The sequence below is a fragment of the Carassius gibelio genome, chromosome B2 (genome assembly GCF_023724105.1).
Source record: "Carassius gibelio isolate Cgi1373 ecotype wild population from Czech Republic chromosome B2, carGib1.2-hapl.c, whole genome shotgun sequence".
In the NCBI taxonomy this organism is placed as follows: Eukaryota; Metazoa; Chordata; class Actinopteri; order Cypriniformes; family Cyprinidae; genus Carassius; species Carassius gibelio.
The window spans coordinates 13,611,712-13,638,077 of NC_068397.1; the positions used below are offsets into that span (position 1 = coordinate 13,611,712).

At 36.1% G+C, this 26,366-nt stretch overlaps 1 protein-coding gene across 1 annotated transcript; it reads right to left on the reverse strand.

Annotated features, from left to right (window-relative positions):
* Nucleotides 1-17,931: 17,931 nt before the first annotated feature.
* On the reverse strand, nt 17,932-21,721 carry LOC127951160 (alpha-amylase). Its single transcript, XM_052548836.1, has 10 exons — nt 21,522-21,721; nt 21,257-21,403; nt 20,972-21,169; nt 20,634-20,864; nt 20,425-20,558; nt 19,355-19,477; nt 19,158-19,257; nt 18,892-19,013; nt 18,323-18,448; nt 17,932-18,154 (listed from the first exon to the last, which is right to left on the reverse strand). Exons 1-10 carry the CDS (start codon nt 21,687-21,689, stop codon nt 17,965-17,967), a joined length of 1,539 nt encoding a protein of 512 aa, XP_052404796.1. The 5' UTR covers nt 21,690-21,721; the 3' UTR covers nt 17,932-17,964.
* Nucleotides 21,722-26,366: the final 4,645 nt, after the last annotated feature.

The window sequence follows — 26,366 nt, forward strand, 5'->3', positions numbered from 1 at the left end:
TATTAATCAATAATCCTAAAAGGATTCCACAAAAAAATATTAAGCAGCACAACTGTTTCCAACATTGATAATAAAAAGAAGTGTTGCTTGCACCAAATAAGCATGTCAGAATGGTCTCTGAAGGATAATGTTACACTGATGACAGGTGAAATAAAATAAAATAAAATAAAGCAAAATAAAATAAAATTAAATTAAATTAAATTAAATTAAATTAAATTAAATTAAATTAAATTAAATTAAATTAAATTTAAAAATGAATAACACAATTGCATTTTTTTCTTTTTGATAAAAAATAAATAAATGCAGCCTTGGTGAGCATAAAATACTTTTTAAAAAAATAATAATAATAAAAAAAAAATCTTAAGGACCCCAAACTTTTTGAATGCCAGTGCTTATAGCTCATATGCACAGATTTGACAGTGCTGTAGAGATACCATTTCTTATGCACTTTTTCACATTTCTGAGTTTGAAGAAGAGGAAATAGCAGGGTCGACAGTACAGCTTGAACAGGTAAATGAAAGATCATAGCAAATGCAATGGCAAAAGAGCTAAAGTGAAGTTGTTTCCACAAAAGTAACAAGCAAGTAAAGAGCATGTTTCCACACCTTTTTCACAAACCAAAAAAAATAAAAAAAAAAATAGATAAATTAGAGCAGTCACAGGAAAGGAAAAATAGACACATTTACTGTCACTTCCTCAGCAGCTCTATTTGAAACCGTATGTGATGATAGCATTTCGAAGTTGTGATTTTGTTAATTTTGTTGACACTATGAAATACATTTTTCTTACATCATATGTATCTAATTATATATTCTTATATTACATTCTCAGATAACATGAATAATTATTCTAGCAATTTAGCTAGTTAGCTAACAAATAAACAAGGAAATCAAACTAAAGCAATTTGGTATTCAGGCACCTGCTATCACTAATAATGTGGTTGTCACTAAAGACTATTTTTTTTTTGTGACACATGGACTTCACTGTAGCAGTGTGTGATGTTTTACTGAATTTAACCTGCTAAATTAGTGTATAAATGTAAAAACGGTTAGGCAACTTGGTCCATTGAAACAGTTGACAGTTAACTAACTATTGTGTTTTGTGTGAACATCCCACCAGGACACCTTGATCTAGATGGGTAAAATAGCAAAAACAGGAAAGGGCTTTTGCACACTTGGGTGTGAAAAAATGAGTCATATTTACTTTGTACCTTAAAACAGGAACATTTTTTGTAGATCTCTGATATTTCCTGACATTTCTTACTGTGATGTTTTTCCATGTGTTCCCATGATTCCTTATCCTAGGGCCAGAGTGTATCTTCATCTCATCGGGGAGCAGAGCTGTGTCATCTTGGTGGGATGAGATCAGAGCTTGGCCTCTGCAGTGCTGATGCTGCTTCATCTCCTCACCCAGGTGGCATTAACATCAACCAGATCCCTGAGATGGCCTGCAGATGGAACCTCCGCTCATCTGCTGCTCAGGAAGCCATTGATTCTGAAGCTCAGCATGAGTAATGAAGAACATGATCACATATTCTCTTTGTATGCTTTTCCACCGTTCTGTGTGGACGACTTTTAGATTTGGAGTTCTAATGCAGAATCAACACAGTTATAGTTGCGATTAATCAGAATTAGCAACCTTTTCTTCCATATTGTGAGTAATCTGAAAAGGAAAAAAAACAAAAAGTATTTTTTTTTTTTTTTATTTGTTTCTATATCGATTACTTGATGATTGGATGGAGGAAGACAGGACTTTGAGATTGTAGTTTATTGTAAGAAAAGCAGAGGATTTAAGTGGGCTAAATGATTGGAGTAGTCAGCCAACTCATAAGAGATTCAAATTAAAAAAAAAATGTATTAGATGTTAGCAGTTTTAATCTTAGATCCGTGCTGGTGATATACTCTGACCCCCCCCCCCCCCACACCCTCCTTCTCCCCCTTTTATTTATTTTATCTATTATTTATTTATTAATTATGGTTATTTATTTTATTTTATACATATGCAAACCCTGGTTTTGTATATAGTTAAGCTGTGTCACACATGTTGACCATGTTCTATTCTGCAATAATCTTTTATTAGATGTTATAAACATATATATATATAAAAAGAAAGAAAAAAAAATAGTTCACAACGACTCCAATGTAATTGACCAATAAGAATCAAGTATTTAAATATATATATATATAGTACAGATATATATATATAGTATAGAACAGATGTTGTTCAGTATTGGTCCACACAATGAAAGGTACCCCTGGACCTTCCAACCAGTGACACCACTCCTCTAAAGCTAATTTGACGGCCAACAATTCTCTGTTACCAATGTCATAATTGTGTTCAGCAGGAGATAATCGATGGGAGAAAAAACATGCAGGGATGCATCTTATCATCCGAGGCAGCATGTTGGGAAAGAACTGCTCCTACCCCCATCTCTGATGTGTAGACCTCCACCACAAACTGCCGTGTGGGATCAAGGGCTACAAGGATGGGAGCCGAAACAAAGTGACCCTTGAGGTTGGTAAATGCAGTTTCGGCTGCATCCGACCACCTGAACGGAGTACTGGGGTAGGTCAAGGCCATCAGAGGGGAGACTAGTTGGCTGAAATTACGAATGAAACGTCGATAGAAATATGCGAACCCCAGAAACCGCTGTAGGGCCTTAGGGGAATCTGGAGATGGCTAATCTATCACAGCCTTAACCTTGTCAGGATCCATACGTATTCCCTTGGACGAGACGATATATCCTAGGAAGGGAACAGACTGTTCATGGAATACGCATTTCTCCGCCTTGACAAAAAGCCCATTCTCGAGTAATCTCTGGAGTACTTGTCTGATGTGTTGAACATGTTCCTGAAGAAATGAAGAAAAAAAAAATCAGTATGTCATCCAGGTAAACATGGCATCACCAAATATTCAAAGTGCCCTCTAGGGGTGTTAAAAGGCGGTTTTCCATTCATCCCCCTTCCTGATGCGGACCAAATGATAAGCATTACGTAAATCCAGTTTTGTGAATACGGATGCTCCCTGTAACCTCTCGAAAGCTGAAGACATCAACGGTAACGGATAGGTGCTCTTTATCGTGATGTTGTTCAGCTCTCGGGGATCAATACAAGGTCGCAGAGAACCATCCTTCTTACCCACAAAAAAGAATCCGGCCCCCGCTGGAGAAGAGGAAGGGTGGATGAACCTCGATGCCAAGGAAACAGAAATGTATTTCTCCATGGCCTCCCTCTCCGGAATAGAAAGAGAGTAAAGTTTGCTTTTAGGTGGAGACTTACCTGGCACTAAATCTATCACACAGGTCGTAGGGACGATGCAGAGGAAGAGAAGTAGCACGGGACTTACTGAACACCTCCTTCAGGTCCAAGTACTCTGCGGGCACGTTTGATAACACCATGTTCTCTTTCTGAAAGACAGAAACAGGCACAACAGGACAAGCAGAAACCAGACAAGACTCATGACAACTTTCACTCCACAATGTGACAGTGTTGGAACCCCAATCCACTCGTGGATTATGTTTGATTAACCAGGGGTGACCTAAAACAATGGGAGCTACAGGGGAGTCCATGAGGTAAAATAATATGGTTTCACTGTGGTTGCCTGAGGTGAGCAGAGTGATGGGTTCAGTGTAGTGGGTGACGTGTGGCAGTTCCTGGCCATTGAGTGCGGTGACATGGATGGGATGAGACACAGGAAGGACAGGAATGTTTAAGTTGACGTGCAATGAGACAGTCAATGAAATTACCTTCGGCCCCAGAGTCCAGAAGGGCGTGACAGTCGTGAGTGTGATTCTCCCACCACAGTTTCACCGGAAGGAGAGTCGAGGATGTGGTTGAGGACTTCCCGGCGGAGATCCCACCCGATAGTAGCCTCAAACTTACTACCGGGCTGGCTCTTGTCCAGGCATGAATAGATGGAATGCTCCGAGCCACCGCAATATAAACACAGTCCTTGGGACCTGGGAGCAGGAAGCAAGTATGAGGTTAAAAATGTTTAATGAGAATACGGAGACAATACAAAACTGGAACACAAAGAACGCTGGGAGGTATGCACTGTCCAAGATGGTGGTGAGGAGTGATGAATCTGGAAGGCGGAGGAGAGTAGGCAGCAGGAGAGGGTGACACAGGAACTGCGGGGAAGGGAGCCAAAGGTAAGTTGTGTTGCTTAATGGTGGTTGCGAAGAGTGGACGGGGTTCCGGGTAAGACACGGACATCCAATGCAGAAACACACAGGAAAGCAAGGCACGGGTTACAAACAGGAAACAACACTCTCACGAACACAAGACGCTAGACAAGCCATTATATAGGGATGAGTAATGAGTGACAGCTGTTGCTGATGACAATTAAGGGAGACGCCCACAAACTAATCAGTGCTGACGCGTGACACACAGACTTCACCCACAAAGTGCAAAACCCAGAGATCATGGTTTACCAACCATGACACCCATGGCTTGCATACTATAATCACCAAGGATTATGGATTCAGCTAGAATGGATCTTTAGTGTTCTACTGAAGAAAGAATGTCAGCTTCTTTAATCCTTGATGCGCTTCCCATATCATTTGTTAGCTAACTATTGTTGTTAGTTCCATTGAACTCTATTATAACAGAACTTTTGACCATATTGCTTTTGGATGTTCTTGGGGTGAGTAAATTAACAGCAAAGTTTCATATCTGGGTGGACTGTTCATTTAATTATGGTTCAGGTCCTAAATAGTCAACTTAAAAATTTAAGACCAGATAAGAACAGATGTCTTGCCTAAATAGCAAAACAGTAACATTTATTCATTGTATAGTGAACAAAAATGTGTTATGTTTGAACATGCTTGAGGACTGAAAATATATTTGCATCAGTAATATAAAGTATTACTTCTACTATTATTATGCTTTTAGTCAAGCCATATATCACAAGCTGATTTCATAGTGCAATAGGTGTTGCTATTTATTGTTTTATGGGTTGGTAAGTCAAATCAAAAGGGCCTTTTTTATATCCATGTTGCACAATACAGAAGAAGCTATTTAATAAGATGACAGAATTTAAGAAATTATTCCTCGATTCTTGTAGTTTCAGAAAATCAATAATCATTATCACCGTGTAACTACATTGTGACCCACAAGCATCCAGGACTCAGCTGATGCTGATGTGAATTATTCAAAAGATAGCTGAAGAGAATAAATAGACTGAATGCCTGACAAGCCACTCCAATCTGAAGCCTGTAATGGGCCCCTAGTGGCTTTACCTTGCAGAGAAGATTTGCTCTGCTTACCCTTCCCAGCTCTGATAACATGCTGTTTTCAAAAACTTGACCTTGGGCACTCAGGCGTAACAAGTCAAATCGCAGTGTTTCAGTCCAGTCGGGTAACGTTTTATCTCAGGATGGGCCCGTAATAAATATTTGAAATGTTGTGGGGACCGCAGTCCAGACTGTTTTGGCCGTCTGATATGTTTGTGTGTGTTTGTTGGATGCAAAGGTTTACTTTACAGTAAATATCATTTGTTAACGGTTTATGATCGAAAACAGGTGCACAAATGGTATATGAGCTAAAGCTTTAACTTCTTTATTGTAAAGATTATGATGCAGATCGTGAAATATTTGAAGATTTCAAACCTCAGATCCTTTTTTGTTTGTGCTATTTGTTAAAGCAGGCCAAAATTCCCAATAAAGAAGCGAGAGTATAAATAAATAAATGAAATAATGAATGCACTAATGGATAAAAAGCTCATAAATAAATAAATGTTCATATTGGGTCAAAGAAAAGATGATAGACAGGTAGAATACTTGTTCAAAGTATTGTTGTCTTTTGGAGAAGCTGCGAAGAAGCAGTTTCCCTGACAACAACTCAGTCATAAATTATTGTGAAATTCCGTCAGTCTGTCAACCCCGTCGTTTTGGAAATGTTTTCTTTTTTTTTTTTTATAAGACTTTCAAAAGTATCTCATTACAGACCAAATGATCATATCTGTCACATTTCTGTCCCAATCGCTCAGCTATTCAAAAATTCGGAATAATTTCCAGCAGTGTATAATGGAGAAATACACAACATATTATGATCAGACACAACAATGACATATCAGTCAGTGAACTGATGACACAGGCAGCACCTCACACAAATATAAAAGTAAAATAATACTCCATATTCAAAACACAATGCTTAGAATGAAATGGTTATTTTTGCCTTGGACTTCATGCAAGAGTAGCGAACCACATTTGGCTTAGTTTCATGTAGGATTAACACAGGTGTGCAGGAGTCATTGTGAGTTTTCATTAAAACGTGTGTCATCTCCCACTCACCCCCCTTCTTCTCCAGCTTGCCCTGCTGTAACCATATGGACCCCATACAGAGACCTATTATACTGGGAGAGTGAATTAACTTCCAGAAGAGAGATAGTCTGCTTCATGTCTTTTCTATAGCAGATTTATAATCAGCTCTCAATAATGTGTGTGCTTTACCAAGAGATTGTAGACTGATTCATTTCCTCTGCAAAAAAAAAGTATATTGAATATGTACTTGTATAAAGTACACTTTACTGAAGGACAGAACACACTGAGATAGTTGATAATGGCTAAAAGTGGTGATATTATATTGGAATGTCCATTTTTTTATATATAATATAATCATGTTTGTGCATTGCACTTAAAAATTTTGCAGAGAATAACTTACAGTATAATGTAGCAGAATTAGATTTAGCATGTTTAGATAACATGTTCAGTATTATGTATTATGCCTTTCTTGTTTTTTTCTAGTAAAAATGAAATGAAATAGTAATATAAATAAAAACATTCTTAAGACAAGATATATCAGTGCAGTTCTTGAGTATAATCATATTGTATCCTTTTACTTGTAAATTGCACTTTGTTTAAAAAAAAGGGGGGATTGTTTTTCAGACATCCTGTCTTATTTTGGTAATAGGTAATATATGATTTAATAGGTAATACATTTTATGTCTGTATATATATATATATATATATATATATATATATATATATATATATATATGTGTGTGTGTGTGTGTGTGTGTGTGTGTGTGTGTATATATATATATATATATATATATATATATGTGTGTGTGTGTATATATATATATATATATATATATATATATATGTATATGTATATTTCAAAAGTATCTCATTACAGTCCAAATGATCATATCTGTCATATTTCTGTCCCAATCGCTCGGCTATTCAAAAATTCTGAATAATTTCCAGCAGTGTATGATGGAGAAATACACAACATATGATCAGACACAACAATGACATATCAGTCAGTGAACTGATGACACAGGCAGCACCACACACAAATATAAAAGTAAAATAATACTCCATATTCAAAACACAATGCTTAGAATTAAATGGTTATTAAATGGTTAATTATATTTTTACTTTTGCCAAAAAATCACCTGCCCTATAGTGGATTTTAGTTGATGGCAAAAATTTCCATTATCTCAGAAGCAAATAGGATCAGCAGTGACCTGCCAGGACAGAATATGTCCCAACACCACTCTCATTCGGGCACCTGTCATTGAGGTACCAATCCTCTTAGACCTAATCAATCAAGCTGCCGGCATATAGGCTCTAAAGAGCAGCTCTTAGCAGAGACATGAACACAGTCTTGAGAAATCAAATAAGTGCAGCAAAAAAACTAATGGAATGGAATTGGAATAAAGCATCATTAATCTGAAAAGAACATATTCTGACTACATGGAAAGATGTGAATTAGAGATATAGTTAATTGTGATTAAATAGATATCCTGGAATATCTGGTTAATGTTTTTTCTGGCACAATCTAAGATATTCAGACAAATGTACTTATATAGTACATATAAATAGCAATAATAATAACGAATGGCATGATGTTGTCACACTATTAGAGGTAAGCAGTCATCGTGGCCATTAAACAGAGCAAAATGTTATCAATAAAACAATTATAAAACAGAACAGAATTCAGATTCTTTGTTCAAAATATTCATTTATGCATATGTAAAGTCGCATATATAATATACTGCTTTAGCCAACAAATTTTATATGTAACCAATTTTACAATATTTGTTTTCCCCAATGACACACATTTGTGTAAATGGACTTCAGATCAGTGTTATTATAGTATCATTGATTAGTATAATTTTTGTTGTTGTATTTTACATAAAAAATATATTTATATTTTCTGTTTTCATACTAACATTAACATTTTAGTAAATTTGCTATGTTTTTGTCTTTTTTATATGTCTGTATTTTAGTTGTTTTAATTTCAAATACTGATATTATTATTTTTTTTAGATAAAAGCTATTTTACTACAAGAGGATTATTTCAGATACGGGTTCATCTTCAGTTGTTTTATTTATTTTTAGTTTTAGTTAATGATAATAATCCTGAATCAAACCCTGATATCTCTCTCTCTCTCTCTCTCTCTCTCTCTCTCTCTCTCTATTTCCCCCTTCTGTGTGTGTGTGTGTATATATATATATATATATATATATATATATATATATATATATATATGTATATATATATATATATATATATATATATATATATATATATATATATATATATATATATATATATATATATATAGTATATTTCTTTCAGCTTTGTTGAAATTTATATTTTTGGGTGTATATGCACACTAAAAAAATCTCAAATAATTTGCTTTTAAAGTTGCATGTGTTGGGAATGAGCATGGAGGTTTATACTGGTGGTAAAAATCATGTGGCAGGTACTGTATGTGCCACAGTTTATGTGTGTGAAATCTAAACTGCAGTATGCAGTGCGGTGTTCTGGATAGATGGGTCACAAACAGGTTTTGACATATTCTAAAGCTAGTGGACCGAGCCATGCAATTTTAATGTGTTGTGTTGCCGTAGGGAGTCATATATTATTGAAATATTTCTGTGGGCTTCCCTCTTGTTGAAAATAGCAAATTTGACAAAAACTGGTTGGAGATATAATTTTAAAACTGATGAAGCAGTCAGCATTATGTTTTGATTCATTTATAATGTTTGATATTCTTAAAAAATCAATGCAAGCAGATACTTTGTGATCTATTCCTCTACATGTCAGATACCTTCCATACTATTTACATTGCTATGTGATTCTGCAGAGACACCTGTCATTGTGCGTCTGATGGCGATGTCATGATTCTGTGCAGAATTGCATTCCAAGTTTGTAATCACATTCTTGGTGACAACAAATAAATAAAGTTTTCCTCCAGGCTATTCCTGATCTACGAGACCCTGTTTTAATCTACCCACCTGCCGATATGCTTTCTGTGATTATACACGTTCATAAATATTTAACCTTTTTTTTCCTTGGCTCCAGTGGTGTCAAAATAATTGATCTGACAAGTCACAAAATAGTTGAGCTAGCTTTATTTGTGGTGTCACAGGTGGTGACAGCATAGACCTGATCTATTTTTGCACAGACTCCAGTTATGTCAACTAATGATCATTAAAATCGACATTTTAAAATCGACTGTTATTTAACTGGGAGTCACCCCGTGAAATGCAATATTTACAGATAGAATATATTCTCCATATATTTTTGGAGTGGTGACAGGCACATTGTGATACTTTTCTAATATCCACACTGTCATTAAATGGACAGTTCAGCCAGAACCATTTTACATTATAGGGATACACAAATACAAATTCTCACCCTCCATTTGTTTCCTTACTATGGAACCAGGACTAAATGTACCAATTACCTGAACCAGGACTAAATGTACCAATTTTTTATTTTATTTTATTTTTTTGGAACCAAAATAACAAAGAAAACCAAGCTACAAGTGTAAACACACCCAAAGTCAACACCGTAATCATCTAAAATCATGTGACCTTTGTGAGAGACGCCAGTGTGTGTCAAGCCACATGTAATGTGTTTTTTGTGAAGTCAAAAAAGTAATAAAGCATCTGCAATATGTGGCTGTGATTATAACCTGATGGAAAATCATCTCACAGAAGTGTGTGATGGGGTTTTAAGCACATGGGTAATCAGAGCAGAGGCCGTGATGTGGGAGAGGTAGTGGAGGGTGGGCACGTGCTGCAGTACTCATGCTTCCATCTGCTCCTTCTCATTGCAGCTCACTCTGCAGAGAGCTCTATGGGCCCCAGGAGCATTTGGAATGGGGCCCAGGGTCCGCCTCCAACATCGCTGGCAATTACTGGATAAACACATTTGAATTAGTGCCTGTATTTGGACACCATGGTGTTGTCATATCAGCTGCTGTCGGCTGTCAACAAACAGTCCATGGAAACGGCTGTTCAAACAATGGAGAGGGGAAAAGCATGGCTAGACCGTAAAATCTGTTGAAAGTTCCTTGAAATATTTTAGCCACGTGTTGTGTAAATGTTTGAATAGTATTGGTAGGGCATATGGAGATGGGCTTTTTTTTTTTTCTCTCTATAAAGGGATGTTATGAAGGCAATGACCTTCAATGACATGATACTGGAGGTGATGTGAAGACTCTGCATGCCAGATTATGGTATAATTTTGTTTGTAGAATAATGAATTCATAGTTTCCTGATATCTGAGTGGTGTGCATAAGAATGTCACACCTTTATGTAAAAGAAAAAAAAAACTGAAAAAAAAAAAAAATATATAATTCATTCATTCATTCATTCATTCATTAATTCATCCTTTTTTGGAAAATCTTTTTATGAAAGGAACAATATGGTTTTACTTGTTTCTTCCTTCCACTTGATTTTTTCTGGGAATCAGCACCATTCCACCTCCACCTTTGACCCCTGTGTTGATTGTGAATAATGTTGTAGTGTATAAGGATTTTAGGTTTAAGGGTTTTTTTTTTTATTCATATATAAAAAAAGTAAAATAAAACTTGTTTTTTAATAAAAAAATAAAATAAAATAGTATTGTCACATTTTATTAATTACGCTATAAAAACACTTAATACGGATAATTATTAAGTGTATTATTATTATTATTATGATTAGTAATAGTAGTAGTATATTACTTAAAAATACTATTATTATTATTTTGATATAGTACTTTTTTTGGCTCAACCGCAGTACTGGTGGTTAAAGTGGTGGCTCATTTCTAGGCTTGATTGTGTTTAGGGGCTTCAGTCTAATGTGTAAATGCTTAGTTTTTTTTTTCTTTTTTCACATACTTGTGGCTCTGATTAGTTAGCTAGCCCAGTGTGTTTTGTGAGTGGCTAAACCACCCCCAGGACACGTCTAATGTCCTGCCCCTCACCTCACTGGCATGTGCTCTGGTTGTATTGTAAACAACGGCATCATTAATATCCCCTTATCAGTTTGAGCCTGATCAAGAAGCAGAGGATGTTATTGGAGAGGATCGTACAAAACCTGTGCAAGCACAGCTTTTAAATGGTAGGACTCATTTATTTGTTTGTTGTTGTCTCATACTTTTAAGATACAGTGCTTATGTTAGCTTTTAATACATGGTTTTATCCTGATTAAAGCTTTAATACAGTACAGCAACTGCACTTGCATCCATGTTTAACTCTTCTCATAGCTACTGTATGTGAAAATAAGTGTTGGAACAGTTCATGGTTAGAGCTGAGCAGAATGAGAGAGAAAGAGAGAGAGAGATGCAGCACAGTGGGACGCACGGAACAGTATTAAGAAACGCTGCTTTAGAAAAATGATTTTGAAACTTGTGAATCCATTAGAATCGTTAGAAGACAGAATGGCAATTCATATATGAATAGATTTTTAAGTGCATCTCTAGTACCGCCACCACTGGCTGGGAGGCCACAAACAATGGGCACACAGTGTGGGGCGGTTTGGACAGGCCCCCAAATGCACTGGCACATCAACTGTCTAGAGATTGTAAACTCCATCACCAGAAGGTCCAGTTGATTTGGAGATGTTTTTGAGACCTGTTTGCCTCTCCAGTGACCTCTCACTGCTAGTTGTTTACTCCCTGAGTGAGGGAATATTCAGCACGGACGCACAAGCACACAGCTGGGCCTGCGCAACTATGTGTTTCTCCCAATGAGCCTTCTCACACAGACACTGTGCAAGCTCATGGAGGAATAGGAGCATCTCCTGCTTGTGGTACCTTGCTGGCCCACTCAGACTTGGTTCTCGGGGCTAATGCTCCTCGCCAAAGTCCCTCCCTGGCAGATTCCTCTGAGGAAGGATCTACTAACTCAGAGTTGAGGCACCCTATGGCACCTGCATCCAGACCTCTGGAAACTTAATTTCTGTTCCCTGGACAGAACGCATAGGTTCTAGGTGATCTACCCCAGAGGTAGATGACACCATCACTTCAGCGAGAGCACCATCTATGAGACATGCTTATATCTTGAAGTGGAACCTATTCATAGAGTGGTGAAGATGCCGGATCAGAGTTGTGATGTCCTTTTTGGTGCAGGTGTTGGAACGAAGGCTGTCTTCCTCTGCCCTTAATCACTATGTCACTGTGATTGCTGCTTAACATGACCCAATGCAAGAGAAGTTATTAGGGAAGCATGACCTGGTCATCAGGTTCCTTAGGGTGGCGACAAGGTTAAATCCTCCCTTGATCCCCTCTATACCTTCTTGAGACCTGTCACTAATGCTCAGATCACTACAGCAGACAACTGACCAGACAATGTTCTGTAACATTATACAGTGAGAGAAACTTGCTTGAATGCAATCTGTGTCTCATGTGTATTCCATAAGTAGTGCTGCTTCAAAGACTCAAACAAACAAAGTAGTAGAATGATAATGAATTATTGATTATAAATTTGAATCAGTACTTTATAATGAAAATAATATAATTATGTATTTGGCTTAAAATCAAGAGAGTTTTATAAGGTGGTCGGAGATTTAGTGATTCTGAATGACTCTGTATAGTAGTAAAGCAAGGTGAATTAGTGGTCTTTGGTATCTCCCTGTGGTCCTGTTTGGTATCTTATCTTGACTTTTGCAAATTTGTATTGAAAACTTTATTTTTATTTTTATTATTGATTGATTGACTGATTGTGGCACTGTACATGTGCTGGTCATATAATTAGAATATCATCAAAAAGTTGATTTATTTCACTAATTCCATTCAAAAAGTGAAACTTGTATATTATATTAATTCATTACACACATATTTCAAATGTTTATTTGTTTTAATTTTGATGATTATAACTGACAACTAGGGAAAATCCCAAATTCAGTATCTCAGAAAATTTGAATATTGTGAAAAGGTTCAATATTGAAGACACCTGGTGCCACACTCTAATCAGCTAATTAACTCAAAACACCTGCAAAGCCTTTAAATGGTCTCTCAGTGTAGTTCTGTAGGCTACACAATCATGGGGAAGACTGCTGACTTGAAAGTTGTCCAAAAGATGACCATTGAAACTTGCACAAGGAGGGCAAGACACAAAAGGTCATTTCAGAAGAGGCTGGTTGTTCACAGAGCTCTGTGTCCAAGAACATTAATAGAGAGGCGAAGGAAGGGAAAAAATGTGGTAGAAAAAAGTGTACAAGCAATGGGGATAACCACACCTTGCAGAAGATTGTGAAACAAAACCTACTCAAAAATGTGGGGGAGATTCACAAAGAGTGGACTGCAGCTGGAGTCAGTGCTTAAAGAACCACTACGCACAGATGTATGCAAGACATGGGTTTCAGCTGTCGCATTCCTTGTCTCAAGCCACTCTTGACAGACAGCGCCAGAAGCGTATAAAGACAAAAAGGACTGGACTGCTGCTGAGTGGCCCAAATATTCTCTGACGAAAGTAAAATTTTGCATTTCCATTGGAAATCAGGTTCCCAGAGTCTCGAGGAAGAGAGGAGAGGCACACAATCCATGTTGCTTGAGATCCAGTGTATAGTTTCAACAGTCAGTGATGGTTTGCGGTGCCATGTCATCTGCTGGTGTTGGTCCACTGTGTTTTCTGAGATCCAAGGTCAACACAGCCGTATGCCATGAAGTTTTAGACCACTTCATACTTCCTGCTGCTGACCAACTTTATGGAGATGCAGATTACATTTTCCAACAGGACTTGGCACCTGCACACAGTGCCAAAGCTACCAGTACCTGGTTTAAGGACCATGTTCTTAATTGGCATGCAAACTCGCCTGACCTTAACCCCATAGAAAATCTATGGGGTATTGTGAAGAGGAAGATGCAATATGCCAGACCCAACAATGCAGAAGAGCTGAAGGCCACTATCAGAGCAACCTGGGCTCTCATAACACCTGAGCAGTGCCACAGACTGATCGTCTCCATGTCACGCCAGATTGCTGCAGTAATGGAGCCCCAACTATGTATCGTGTGCTGTACATGCTCATACGTACTGTTTGAGTACATGACTTTCTCCGGGATATTGGTTTGTTTCAACTCAGAGGGAGTGTCAGCCACATTAAAAAAGTTAACAGCTTAAGTCATTTGTGGATTCATGCTAATTGGAGACGTGAACCATTTAGAACGATTCAGTTCGATTTGGTGAACTGGTTCAAAAAGATCTGGCTACATTGAATGATTCGTTTGCAAATCGGATATCACAAACTGCTTTGTTTTGAACTCTCTCTCATAACAGACATGGAAGAGAAGACAATGCTGAACAAAGTCGTAGTTTTTGCTATTTTTGGACCAAAATGTATTTCCGATGCTTCAAAAAATTCTAACTGACCCTCTGATGTCACATGGACTACTTTGATTAAGTTTTTCTTACCTTTCTGGACATAGACAGTATGCCTAACCTGATTTTACCAAGTGAGACATGTTCCTGGGACAACATCGTTGTTGACCCTGGAACAACATTGTGATTAACCAATCAGATTTGAAGAACCAGTTTATAGATTTTGTGAAGTTTATGCTTAAAATCAGTGTTTGGTGCTTGTACATCAGTGTCATTCATCTATCATTTCCTCTGATTTTAGGGATTACTCATGGTTAAGGTTAGGTTTAGGTGTAGGGATTTGGTTAAGAATATATTTTTGGAGTAAAATGTTGTTCCAGGGTCAACAAAATATGTTGACCTAGGAACACATCGGACTTGGCAAAATCAGGACGTGCTAGACAGTATACCGTACACACAGTTTCAATGGAGGGACTGAGAGCTCTCGGACTAAATCTAAAATATCCTAAACTGTGTTCCAAAGATAAACGGAGGTCTCACGAGTTTGGAACAACATGAAGGTAAGTTATTAATGACATAATTTTGCTATTTGGGTGAACTAACCCTTTAACTACAACAGTTGCCTAAGTAAAATCATGATTTGCTACTTATTTATTTCGTTGTTAAGTTTAGGTATTGGGTAGGATTTGGGATGTAGAACATGCTCATTCAGGATATGTGCTTTATAAGCAATAATAAAGAGCCAATTCTGTATGTGTAACTGGTACGTGCATTTATTTAAAATAAATGTGAATACTTTGCCTCCTCAATTCAGAACTCCACTGCTCAAAAATCTATATTTAGAGAAGCCTTCACAGTATTAAAAATAGTGAGAAAAAAAAAATGCAGCCAATCTAAATTCATCCATCTAGATTATTCAAATTTTTTGAATTTATAAGCATAATATTTGGACCTTCTGGAAACTGTTTTGCTTCTTTTCACACGTTCCCACCTTTAGTTGATTAGGAAAAAAAGTTTATGGTTAGGCAGTCCACCATATGTGCACTGACAGTCAAGTTCACTGTGAGCATAATAAATTATAGAGCAAGGGACAGGGGTGTAGGTACAAGGGACAGTGTTGACGGCGATGTCAAAAAACATCAGTAAAAATGACAAGTCCAAGCTTCTGACCTGCAACAGTGACACTTGAGCTTCTAATCGGAAGGAACAGCTCTCCCCTCTGTCCAATCCAGACAGACGCAGGGCAGTTCAATTATTTATTGAATCCAATATGGTGCCGTGTCACCTTATAATAAACTAAAAAGTAAAAAAATAAAAAATTATAATAATTAAAAAAATATATAATAAAATAGTATTTATAATAAAAATGTGCTTATATATAAAATTTAATAAACTTAATGTTAATGTTCAGTATTTATTATTCAAATCAAAAGTTGTAATTTTTAATAATGTTTACAGCTCATTAATAAATACCACAAGAAATGTACAGTTACGTTAAAGAACAATAAATAATGAGACCTTATAACATGCTACCATATACACACAAACACTGTAAAATAATGAGTGTTAGAGAAACAAATGTTACTCACTCTTCATATATCTGTATAATAAAGTTATTGTTTTCTACATTGTCATCAGACCAGAGTTTCCATGACGACAAAGTGGGATGGTGTGGTGAATGTCACCTTTGCTGTCTAAGCTCTCATGTCTGGAGCTCAGGTGTGTGTGCGTGTGTATATGTCGAGCTTTTGAGTGTGTGTGACGGGGCGCAGAGGGTGGCCCCCTGGGCCCCTGCTGCCCTGACGGCCCTGCCACAGCTGCACTCAGGTGAAACCGACGTGGTGGCAGCAGCATGAAAGCTCCAAAAAACAGGAAGAAAACGTCCCTCCAAGATCAAAGACTGAATTCTGTTTCCCGGAAGCCAAATAGCCGATATTGTGTCTAGATGGGGCTCTAGTAAAAACAACCAGAGCTCTGTTAAGGCTAAAACTAGGTGTATTGACTGCAATAGAGTGTTTTGTTGTTGATTTGTTTTCTTTCTTTCTTTTTTTTTTTTTCATTTTTTTTCATGTTTTTTTTCATGTTGTCAGGGCTTACTGATAGGTAAATTGATTATATTTTTAAAATGCAATAGGCTTCCACTTTGAAGGTCCAGTAATGTTGTGAAAACATCATGGAAGTGTCCATGTTACTCCAGTGGTTTAACGTTAATTTTGTGAAGTGGCAATAATGCTTTTTGTGTGCCAGCGCACGTTCACAGGAGCTCTGCATTATAGTATTGTAGTATGGTAACACTTTCTATATAGCCAATATTCATAATACATTATAAGGATATTCTTAAAGCATTATAATGAATGCATAATTCATTATAAAAAAAACAAAAACAAACTCATGAGTCATTGAGGTATATATTTTGCAGTAGCCAAAAAAAAAAAAAAAAACATTGTATGGGTCAAAATAATATATTTTTATTTTGTGCATTATGCATTCAATATAATGCCTTAAAAGAATACCTTCACAGTGTATTAAAAATATGGGCTATATAGAAAGTGTTACAAAAATGTCTTCAGTTGTGTTCCAATGATGGATGAAAGTATTAATCGACTGGAACAACTTGAGGGTGAGTAATTAGAGACACAATTTCCATTTTTGGGTGAACTATTCTAAACTTAGTACATTTACAATGAGTTCGTAACAGTGACTTAGTTGTTAAAAGCTATTGTTTAAGGGGATTCATTTGTGTCGCTTTTGATGTTAGATGGGAAATAGATTATGCATTATCTCGGGCCCTTTGGGTGTACTAGTCCATCTCAGCATTCGTTAAGGCAAGACCCTGCAGACCTGCTAGGTTATGTTCTGCAGTGTGTGGCCAGTATCTCTGACAGGTCATTATAGGCCATCATGCTGAGTGATGGACTGCAAGGACCGAGCTTGCATTCATTTCTTTTGCCGTTTTTGAGGAAGCTTTTATTTTTGTCCTCTCTTTAAGGGCTTCTCTTAGGAATGATCAGAAAGATATTAAAAGTACAGTGTGTTCAGAGTATCACAAGGATTTGTACTGATACGTGAGACACAACAGCAGCCCATTATTGGACACAAAACTTATTTGAAATAAATTATAGTAAAGTTTGGTTATTGTACATTCACGGTTATTAATATATTTAGAATTACTTAAAAAATTAGCTACATGTTCATTTATTTTTACTTTATGGTATCATTGTAATTTTATAATATGTAGTGTGAAAGGAATTTGGAGTAGTTCTTAGTATAAACTCAGATATTTACTCAATAATAATACTCAAATTCTAAAGACAAACTTGAAATGCACCTTTTCAGCTGGAGCCAACAGGACGAAACCATGTAAAAAATGACAGTAGTTATAACTTGCATGCTACTTGTTTATTTAAGTAAGGTCATTTAAAGTTTGGAGTCAGCGTGAATGGCGATAAATGGGTCTTCTTCCTGGTTGCTGATTCTGAATGAAGCACGTCCATCTCCTCCAACCACCACCTCTTTCCCAGAACATCTGCCACTTTCCTTCTGACCAGAGATCACATCACAGTAGGTGCCTCCTGGCAGACCAGTGTTTAGGGTATCGTTCAGCTCCCTTAAGCACAAGTAAATGTTATAGATTTTATACTTTCAATTAACAGTGACTGTAACTATATACGACAGCACATCCTATAGTAGCTCGTTTTAAATACAGTTACATCTCCCAACAGAAGTACAAACTAAAATCTTCTCTCATATTGTACCTTTCTTAATAGATTCTTACCAGTCATCGTTGTTAATGACAAGGAATCCTTTATTGCCACGGCTGAAAGCGATCTGGTTGCTTCCATTGTCCCACCAGTTAGAGAATGCCTGTCCATTTACAATATTACGGAAGGCCACCATGTTTCTGTGGAGTGAGGTTTAATTTTATTGTACATTCACTATAATAGTTATTAATTCTTAGGTACATTAACATGCAATAGCTTGGGGTACGATTTCTCTTATGCATCAAGGCTGCTTTTGTTTGCTCAAAAATACAGTAAAAACAGTAATGTTGTGAAATATTCTTACAACTTAAAATTAATGTTTTCTATTTTAATTTCTATTTTCCCATTTATTCATGTGATGGTAAAGCTTATTTTTTTAATATTTTCCTTTTAAACTTGAAAGGTTTTTAGTTTAAATAAAAGTCTTTTGAAACATTCATGTATGTTTTCTTAATAATTTAATGCATTCTTTCTGAATAAAAGTATACATTTTAAAATAATTAAATTATAATTAAATGATAATAATAATAAATCTTACAGAAGTGTAATGCGTTTCACAATTAAACTGTAGGATAAAACTCACTTGATCTGACGCCATCTGTGCTCACAAACCCAGCCATCTCCACAGGTAGAGTCGGGGTTGATGGGAACAGGTTTGGTGGATCCATCACCATTGCTGGGGGGTCCTTGCCAGTCATTTGTGTCCTAAATAATGAGAAAGTGAGCAATTATTACAAAAAAAAAAAAAAAAAACTCTTAAACCAATTTTTTTTTTTTTTTTTTTTTTTTTTTTTTTTTTTTTTTTTTTTGACTTGACTTGACTTGACTTGACTAAGCTTAATAATCTACCTGTCCATTCACGATGTTGCGGTCCCACCGGTAGCTGGACATTACTCTGGTAAATCCATATGGATGGGCCAACATAAAGGCTACAGCCATTTTGTAAAGCCTAGAAAGAGAAGGATGAATACAGATGAAAGTAAATGTTATATTTTCATTTACCAAGAAAATACTGTTTTGTAAAAGAAAACAAGATGTGGTTGCACCTGGCATCCCAGAATGTCACAATAGATGCACCTCCCGCACCATGTCCTCTCTGGTTATCGTGGTTGTCAACAAACACCAGAGCTTTATCAGAAGACATGAAGCCCCAACCTTCACCCCAGTTCCTGAAACAAAGAACAGCTAATCTGTCAGTTTCAGGTTGCAAGAAACAATAAATGAAACCAGATGACAAAACAGAGCTAATACCCTGGGAACATATTTAAATGAACAATAAGGTTCATCTATTTATGCAATATTACACTCAATATCAACTTCTTGTTGTGTTTTGTTGTTCAAAAGTTATTGTTCATCTTACATAAACTATTTGTGTTACACTATTTAAATATTTCCAAATGCTGTAGAACTATTGTGTGCCTCTGGGTAACAGCAGTGGTGCATAATTCCTGCCCTTCCATGATTCTATTTCTTACTCATAAAGAACTGTCCCTCATATTACTCCTGGGAAAAAAATCTGTGTTTTAAACAGATTGGCAGAGTGAATTATTCAATTTCTCTATCTTAAAAGCAGTCACTTTTTCAATTCTGAACAAATCAGTGTTTCAAACTAATCGGCTGAGAGAATGATTCAATTGCTCAATCTTAAAAATAGTCACTTGTTTAGTTCCTAAATGAACCGGTTTTATAAAAATGGGCTCAGTGAATGATTTAGTTGTTTACTCATAAAAACAATCACTTGTTTTGAAAAAATGGGGCGAGTGAACAATTAAATTGTCTAATCATAAAAACGCTCACTTGTTTTTAAATGAATGTGTATTTCAAAACAAATCAGCTGAATGAATGATCAAATTGCACATGCAGTTTAAAAAGTGTCTCTTGTTTGTTCCTGAATGAATGAATAAATATCTTGAATAAATCGGTTAAATTAATGATTCAGTGACTCACTCGTACAATTACTTGACACCAGCTGGCAATGGCTTAATGTTGTAACCACTAATAGTACAACAGAATGTGCAAACACAGACAAGAGGAGTAAGAAAAACAGTTGAAAGTCCCAGTGCTATTGGACTGTACTGTATAATTAATAGTTATGTAAATTTGCAACTTTACTTACTTCAAATAGGACAGTTTTTCTCCATTCCATTTGCGGATGATATTGCCCAGCCTGGCACCATACTTGAACTCCGTCACCCTTCCAATTCCAGTGTATTCTCCTGATGTAATGGGCTCCCCACCGAGATCAATAACCTAATAACATATCAAGTAAGCCACAGACAAATTTTGCCACCTTTGTATATTTATTTTGGAAATGAATGAAAATACCTCTTGGAAGATAAAAGGCCTGGAACCAGATGAAAACCACTTAGTGTTCAGATTATTGAGACGGCCATAGACAGCAGAGAGATCACCGGGCCACATGTGCTTGCAGGCGTCCACTCTGAACCCAGCCACACCCATGTCAATCAGCTTGTTCATGAAGTCGGCCACCTTACCACGCACATAGTCCTTCTCCAAAGCCAAGTCCAGAAGACCAACCAGACGACAGTTTCTCACCTGCCATTATTACAGCTCTCAGATTTGTAATACGAAATGACAAGAGTCCACTCTGCACAATAAATTAATGGTTGAAATGAACACTTTGACATAAAATCATTTCATACTTGATTGATGTCTTGATAGTTCTCAATATTTCCACTGCCAGTGTTGCATTTGCCGTCATTGAAGTCCAAGTTGGAGTAAGGAACTGTAGGGAAATCCTTTCTGTTGGCATCGAAATACGAACCACAACTTGAGTGGGTACCGGATCCACCACCTGCTCCACACATGTGGTTGATGACTGCATCAACATATATGTTCACCTACAAAACAAATATAAGTCTATGAATTTTACACAGAAAAAAATAAGGTAATACATTAGTTATGCTCTATTTGTCATTTATATTTACCCCAACATTGTTGCACCTAGTGATCATGTCTCTCAGGTCATTTTCATTTCCTGATCTCGAACACAGATTGTAACCGATTGGCTGATATCTCTGCCACCAAGGATGCCAGGGGTTTGTGACAACAATGCTCTCACTTGGAGGGGAGATCTGAAATGGGAAATCAATAGGTTATTATTATTATTATTATTATTATTATTTTTCTCTCAAAACCACCTAAAATTATTAACTCCTTGCAGGCTTAATTATTTGCTGAATTTAAATATACCTGAACTCCACCAAAGCCATTTGGTCCAAGGTAACGCTCACACTCCGCTGCAATATCAGCCCAGCGCCACTCGAACAGGTGGACGATGGCAGTTTTTCCATCTCTGGTGTTTGGGTTAAACTGAGCAAGGCTCAGTCCGAGCAGCGTTGCCAAGATTAAAAGCTTCATCCTTCCCTGGTTCAGAGAAAAACCTACAACAAAACCTAGGCTTGTGTTCAGTTTATATACAAAATAGCATTTCCCCTCTGTCCAATCAGGGACCTCAAAGGTTCAGGAAAGCCACTTTGAACAGGTGAAAAACGCTGTCCATTTCCCATGGTTCAAACTAAAAATACTGATGTCTCTAAATAAACTTATCGGCATAAACATCAAGATATAAAAGATTGTAAGGTAACAGATTAAAAGAAACTTGTAATATTTTTTTTCCTCCCACAAACTCACTGACATCACAAACAAATTAGACTTTAAGCTATACTTTATTTCATTACAAACTCTAATGCTCACACTGACTTTACTGTGAAGCTGCTTTGAATCAACTTGTATAAGGTGCTATATAAATAAAACTGACAATACTTGTTTAAATAAATCCTTATTGCCTACAATAAATGTAAATATACTAAAATAAATAAACTATATATTTATATTTGTGTAAAAAAAAAAAAAAATAAATAAGGGTAATTTTATGCCAAATTACAAGAAAAACAGGGAAAATATGTTATTTTTCATTTATTTGTATGTAAGTGAATTTTATTAATGAAACATTTATTTTTAAATTACATATTTTAAAAAATTCTATGGCCCTCAATTTAGCTTGATTTTTGTCTCTTTGTTGCAAAAAATATGGCCACAATATATATTATAAAAAAAAAATAGCTATATATATATATATATATATATATATATATATATATATATATATATATATATATATATATATATATATATATATATATATATATATATATATATATATATATATATATAAGCCATCGCTATTTTCCCCTAAAGATAGATAAGTAAACAAGTATGCATTTTTGTATGTGTATAATATCCTCTTGGGAGTGCAGTTAAACAGCTTATCAGGAAAAATCAAAGCTGACTTTCAAACTGAATGTTTTGCATCATTACTCCAGTCACACAATCCTTCAGAAATCATTTTAACAATCTGATTTTCTACAAAAAAAAATAAAAATAAAAATAAATAAATATATATAGAAATGTTATCATTATCATTATTATAATTAATGTTGAAAAGAGCTGAGAACATTTTTTTCAGGTTTTTTAAGGGGGATAAATTGCAATAACAGCATTGTTTATTACATTTGTTACAGTTGCATTTATTTATTACATTTAAATTATTTACATCAATCTTTTGAATGGTATAGAATTGTATATTGTTATTTAAAAAATAATGATGTTTCACTTGATTATACATTTAGTCAGGAACTATAGTTTGGAAAAAGTTTTTGGAAAAAGTCTAACTAATAAAATGTTTACACGTTATGTGAAAACTAGTACAAGTATATAAATAAATAAAAAGAGACTTGTTTTCATGTTTATGATCTTTGCTGAATAAAGTGCTTCATTCATTTTTTCTGACGAAATCCAAATCTCAAATCCTCAACCACATCACATCTTTTTGGTGTGAATTATGTCTTATTCATCTCATCGCGAAGCAAACAGTAAAATAAAAACTTAAAGAACAGTCTGGCTGCGTTGTCTTCTGTTGTGTGGGTGTATTCAAGCCGCGTGCTTCAGTGAAACATTAGAATCTGAATAGCGCTTTCAGCGCGGGGGTGTGGACACATTAGAAGATAATGAAGGGAGACGTGAAAAACGGACATTGCGTTGTTTTCATATGGATTACTTTATCACAAAAAATATGTTTTTGGCAGCACTTGTGTAGTTTAAAAGTAGACATGTCAGACTTTCTATAGATATATCTCTCATGTCTCTTCGTTGAGTATTCACTGAGTTACAGTTCATTTTAATGACGCATGTCTGAATGAAGATCAGCGCAGACAAAGGCTGCAGACAGCAGACCTTGTTTGTTATCTTTATTTTACAAGTGCACAAAGTTTTGTTGTTCTTATATCTGTATACAAAAAAAGTAGACCCTTTACAGATTCGATTGATGTATTGCTCTTTTCTGTACGATCAAGATTGAAAGTGTAATTTAAGTTTTTTTCAGGGCTATTAGGAGAAAATGCCTCATAATGCGTATACGCGTTAATCGACTTCAGAGGGTTTAACATATTCAATACATTTTTGGGAACACATATGTACCCAGAAATTAGTAAAAAAAGTAATAATAATAAATAAATAAATAAAAAATTAATATGACAAAGCTTCCTAAAGCCTTATTTTTTTAAAAAAATCCTCGTTTGCAGGAATCCATTCTTAATGGAGAATTGAGTAGTTCTCTTTGGGTTTGAGTCATTCGTTCATCATGTGACATCCCCATAGGCTTAACCCTGAAAGAGAATTGATTAGTTCATCTTTTGAGTTGGGCATGCAAGTGTACCTCCTATCTCTTTGAATGGGGGAAACATCAAATTCTCCAAAACTGTTTACGAAGCTCACAATTAAATTTTATATTTGAAATCACCAAAGAAATCTGACAACAACTGTGTCATAAATGTTTTTACTTTTGCTCAAATAGCATGATCAAAAGCTTATTTTCAGGCAAAATCAGCCAGTGTGCAAGTACAGTCTTAAGAGCATAGGTGCATTCCATTCGACCGTAAGTGTACTGCGAAGTGGACTTCACAGGGTATTCCGCCATCTTAAGAGAGATTCCAATCTGAAGGGAGCGAACATGTTCAGTTCGAAGGGGACTACGCACTGCACAGGGAATAAGGGAACATCGATACATCACTTCACAGGAAGTGGAAAGCGATTATCCCCCAACTGTCATTGCACGCTGCACGTCATCACCAGTCAGAGCGGTCAACTAATGATGAAGGAGTTTACATATGTAGTTTACATTATATACTACTCAGTGTTTTTTTTTTTTTTTTTTTTTTTTTGTATAGTGTACATATTTTACATGTGATTGTAAATAAATGTTAAAATATGAATGTAGTCCTATATATTTATTTTATATCATAATCTGCACGATCCCGTCGTTGACTTTCTTTGATGACTTTTGCAGGGCATTCCAAATGAGCGGTTATTGTCAGTGAAGTGAGTAGGGAGCAGTGAACACTGCGTAGGGACCCTGTCGAATGGAACGCACCTCATGTCTCAGAGTGTTGAATGTTTCTATAGAAACCGAGACTACTAACGGCAGCTGATGTGATGCGCTCATAGATGTCTATGGATGCGCTGACTTGACCGATTAGCGATTGGCTCCTTTATTAAGGAGGTGGGGCTTCCTGCAATTTAGGCAAGTTGGTATAACTGCAAAACGGAGAACTCCAAAATGGGGTATTGAACTCCAAAAGTTGGCAGAACCTCCAAAATGGAACGGGGTCTCCTTTCCGCAAAGACTTTGACCATTGGCTGTGGCTTCAGCCAACTGTTACTGACTTACATTCCCCAAATAAAACTTTATAAATTAAACATTTGTTTCTAGTTCATCTTAAATAAAATATGCAAAATAAATAAATGTTCTCCATGAGAGCAGAGCCCAAAGCTTGTCATGCACTCGTGTAACACAGCTCTAAGTGAATGAAAACGGTATGTGATATAAAGTTATTGTCTCTCAAAAGAAATAGTCTTTTGAACTTTTGAAACATTAGCATGATGACTACACTTGTTGGTCTTTTGGCATTGGTCTAAATGAAAATTCTGATTCATTCTTTGCCACTAAGTGCTGCTTTTGGAGCGGAAATAACACAAAGCAGCACTGTGCTTACTAACAATGCTTTACAATTCATCGCGGACATGATGAAATGAAAATAAGACCAAGTGCCAATCAATGCAGATTAGCATCATGCAAAGGAGGGGTTTAGAAAAATTTACCACTGAGCTAGTCGTTTTGGAGTCATTGAGCAAATAATGTAAAAATAAATGCATATTACAAGCGTCACAAATAAAGCCAGAAACAACAGGTAGCCTAAGTGAATTGACAGGATGGTTTATTGACAGGTTTGGAGGAAGATCATTAGGAGCAAATGGCAGGTGAGAATCTCAGACTTTAAAACAGTTCAATGGGTCTTAGCTTTATGCTGATGATACTTTTCATTGCAGGATTGTCATAGATCAGGAACCAGGAACTAAGGATCACAACATAGGAGAATCCCAGGAGGATCATCAGGAGTCTAAAAGGTATAGGCCATACAGTTAAGTGCACACTGACTGTGAGAATAGTTCAGATTAGTGAACAGTAGACCAGATGATCACAAACTGTGGTGAGAGTGGTTATGTAGCTGATTTGATTGGTGAGTGCAGGTGCGGGTGATCAGTAATCAGGTGACAGGGATCTGGAGTGAGTCGAAATGGTCACTGTGACTGTGATGAATCCCTTTTTTTTTTTAAACCTTGCATGCATGTCAACAAGTTGTTGGGGACTCAATCAGACAACTATATCAATGTATACAATTGCTCACTTACACACATATTCACTTCACTATATTTTATTAAAGTTGTATTTTGTCCCTTATATTAAGCCCTAGAGCACAACAGTACAATTCTGCTTATGTCAAATGTAATTTGCAATTAATTACATTAATTATTGTCACATCATGTAATTAATTTGATTTAAAAAAAAAAGAAAAAATATTGACTGACAGCCTTATTAAAATCACATTTAACTTGTGATATGTGGTACAAAATGAGACATTTTTGACACAATATCTTACATTTATGGAGTTGTTGCCCGTCCTCATATCATCAACAGTC

Coding starts and splice junctions, on each gene's coding strand:
- LOC127951160 (XM_052548836.1), bottom strand. CDS start 21,689: ATGAAGCTTTTAATCTTGGCAACGCTGCTCGGACTGAGCCTTGCTCAG. Junction 21,404..21,521: donor ATGGCTTTGGTGGAGTTCAG/GTATATTTAAAT, acceptor TTCCCATTTCAG/ATCTCCCCTCCAAGTGAGAG. Junction 19,258..19,354: donor GTGACATTCTGGGATGCCAG/GTGCAACCACAT, acceptor TTCTCTTTCTAG/GCTTTACAAAATGGCTGTAG.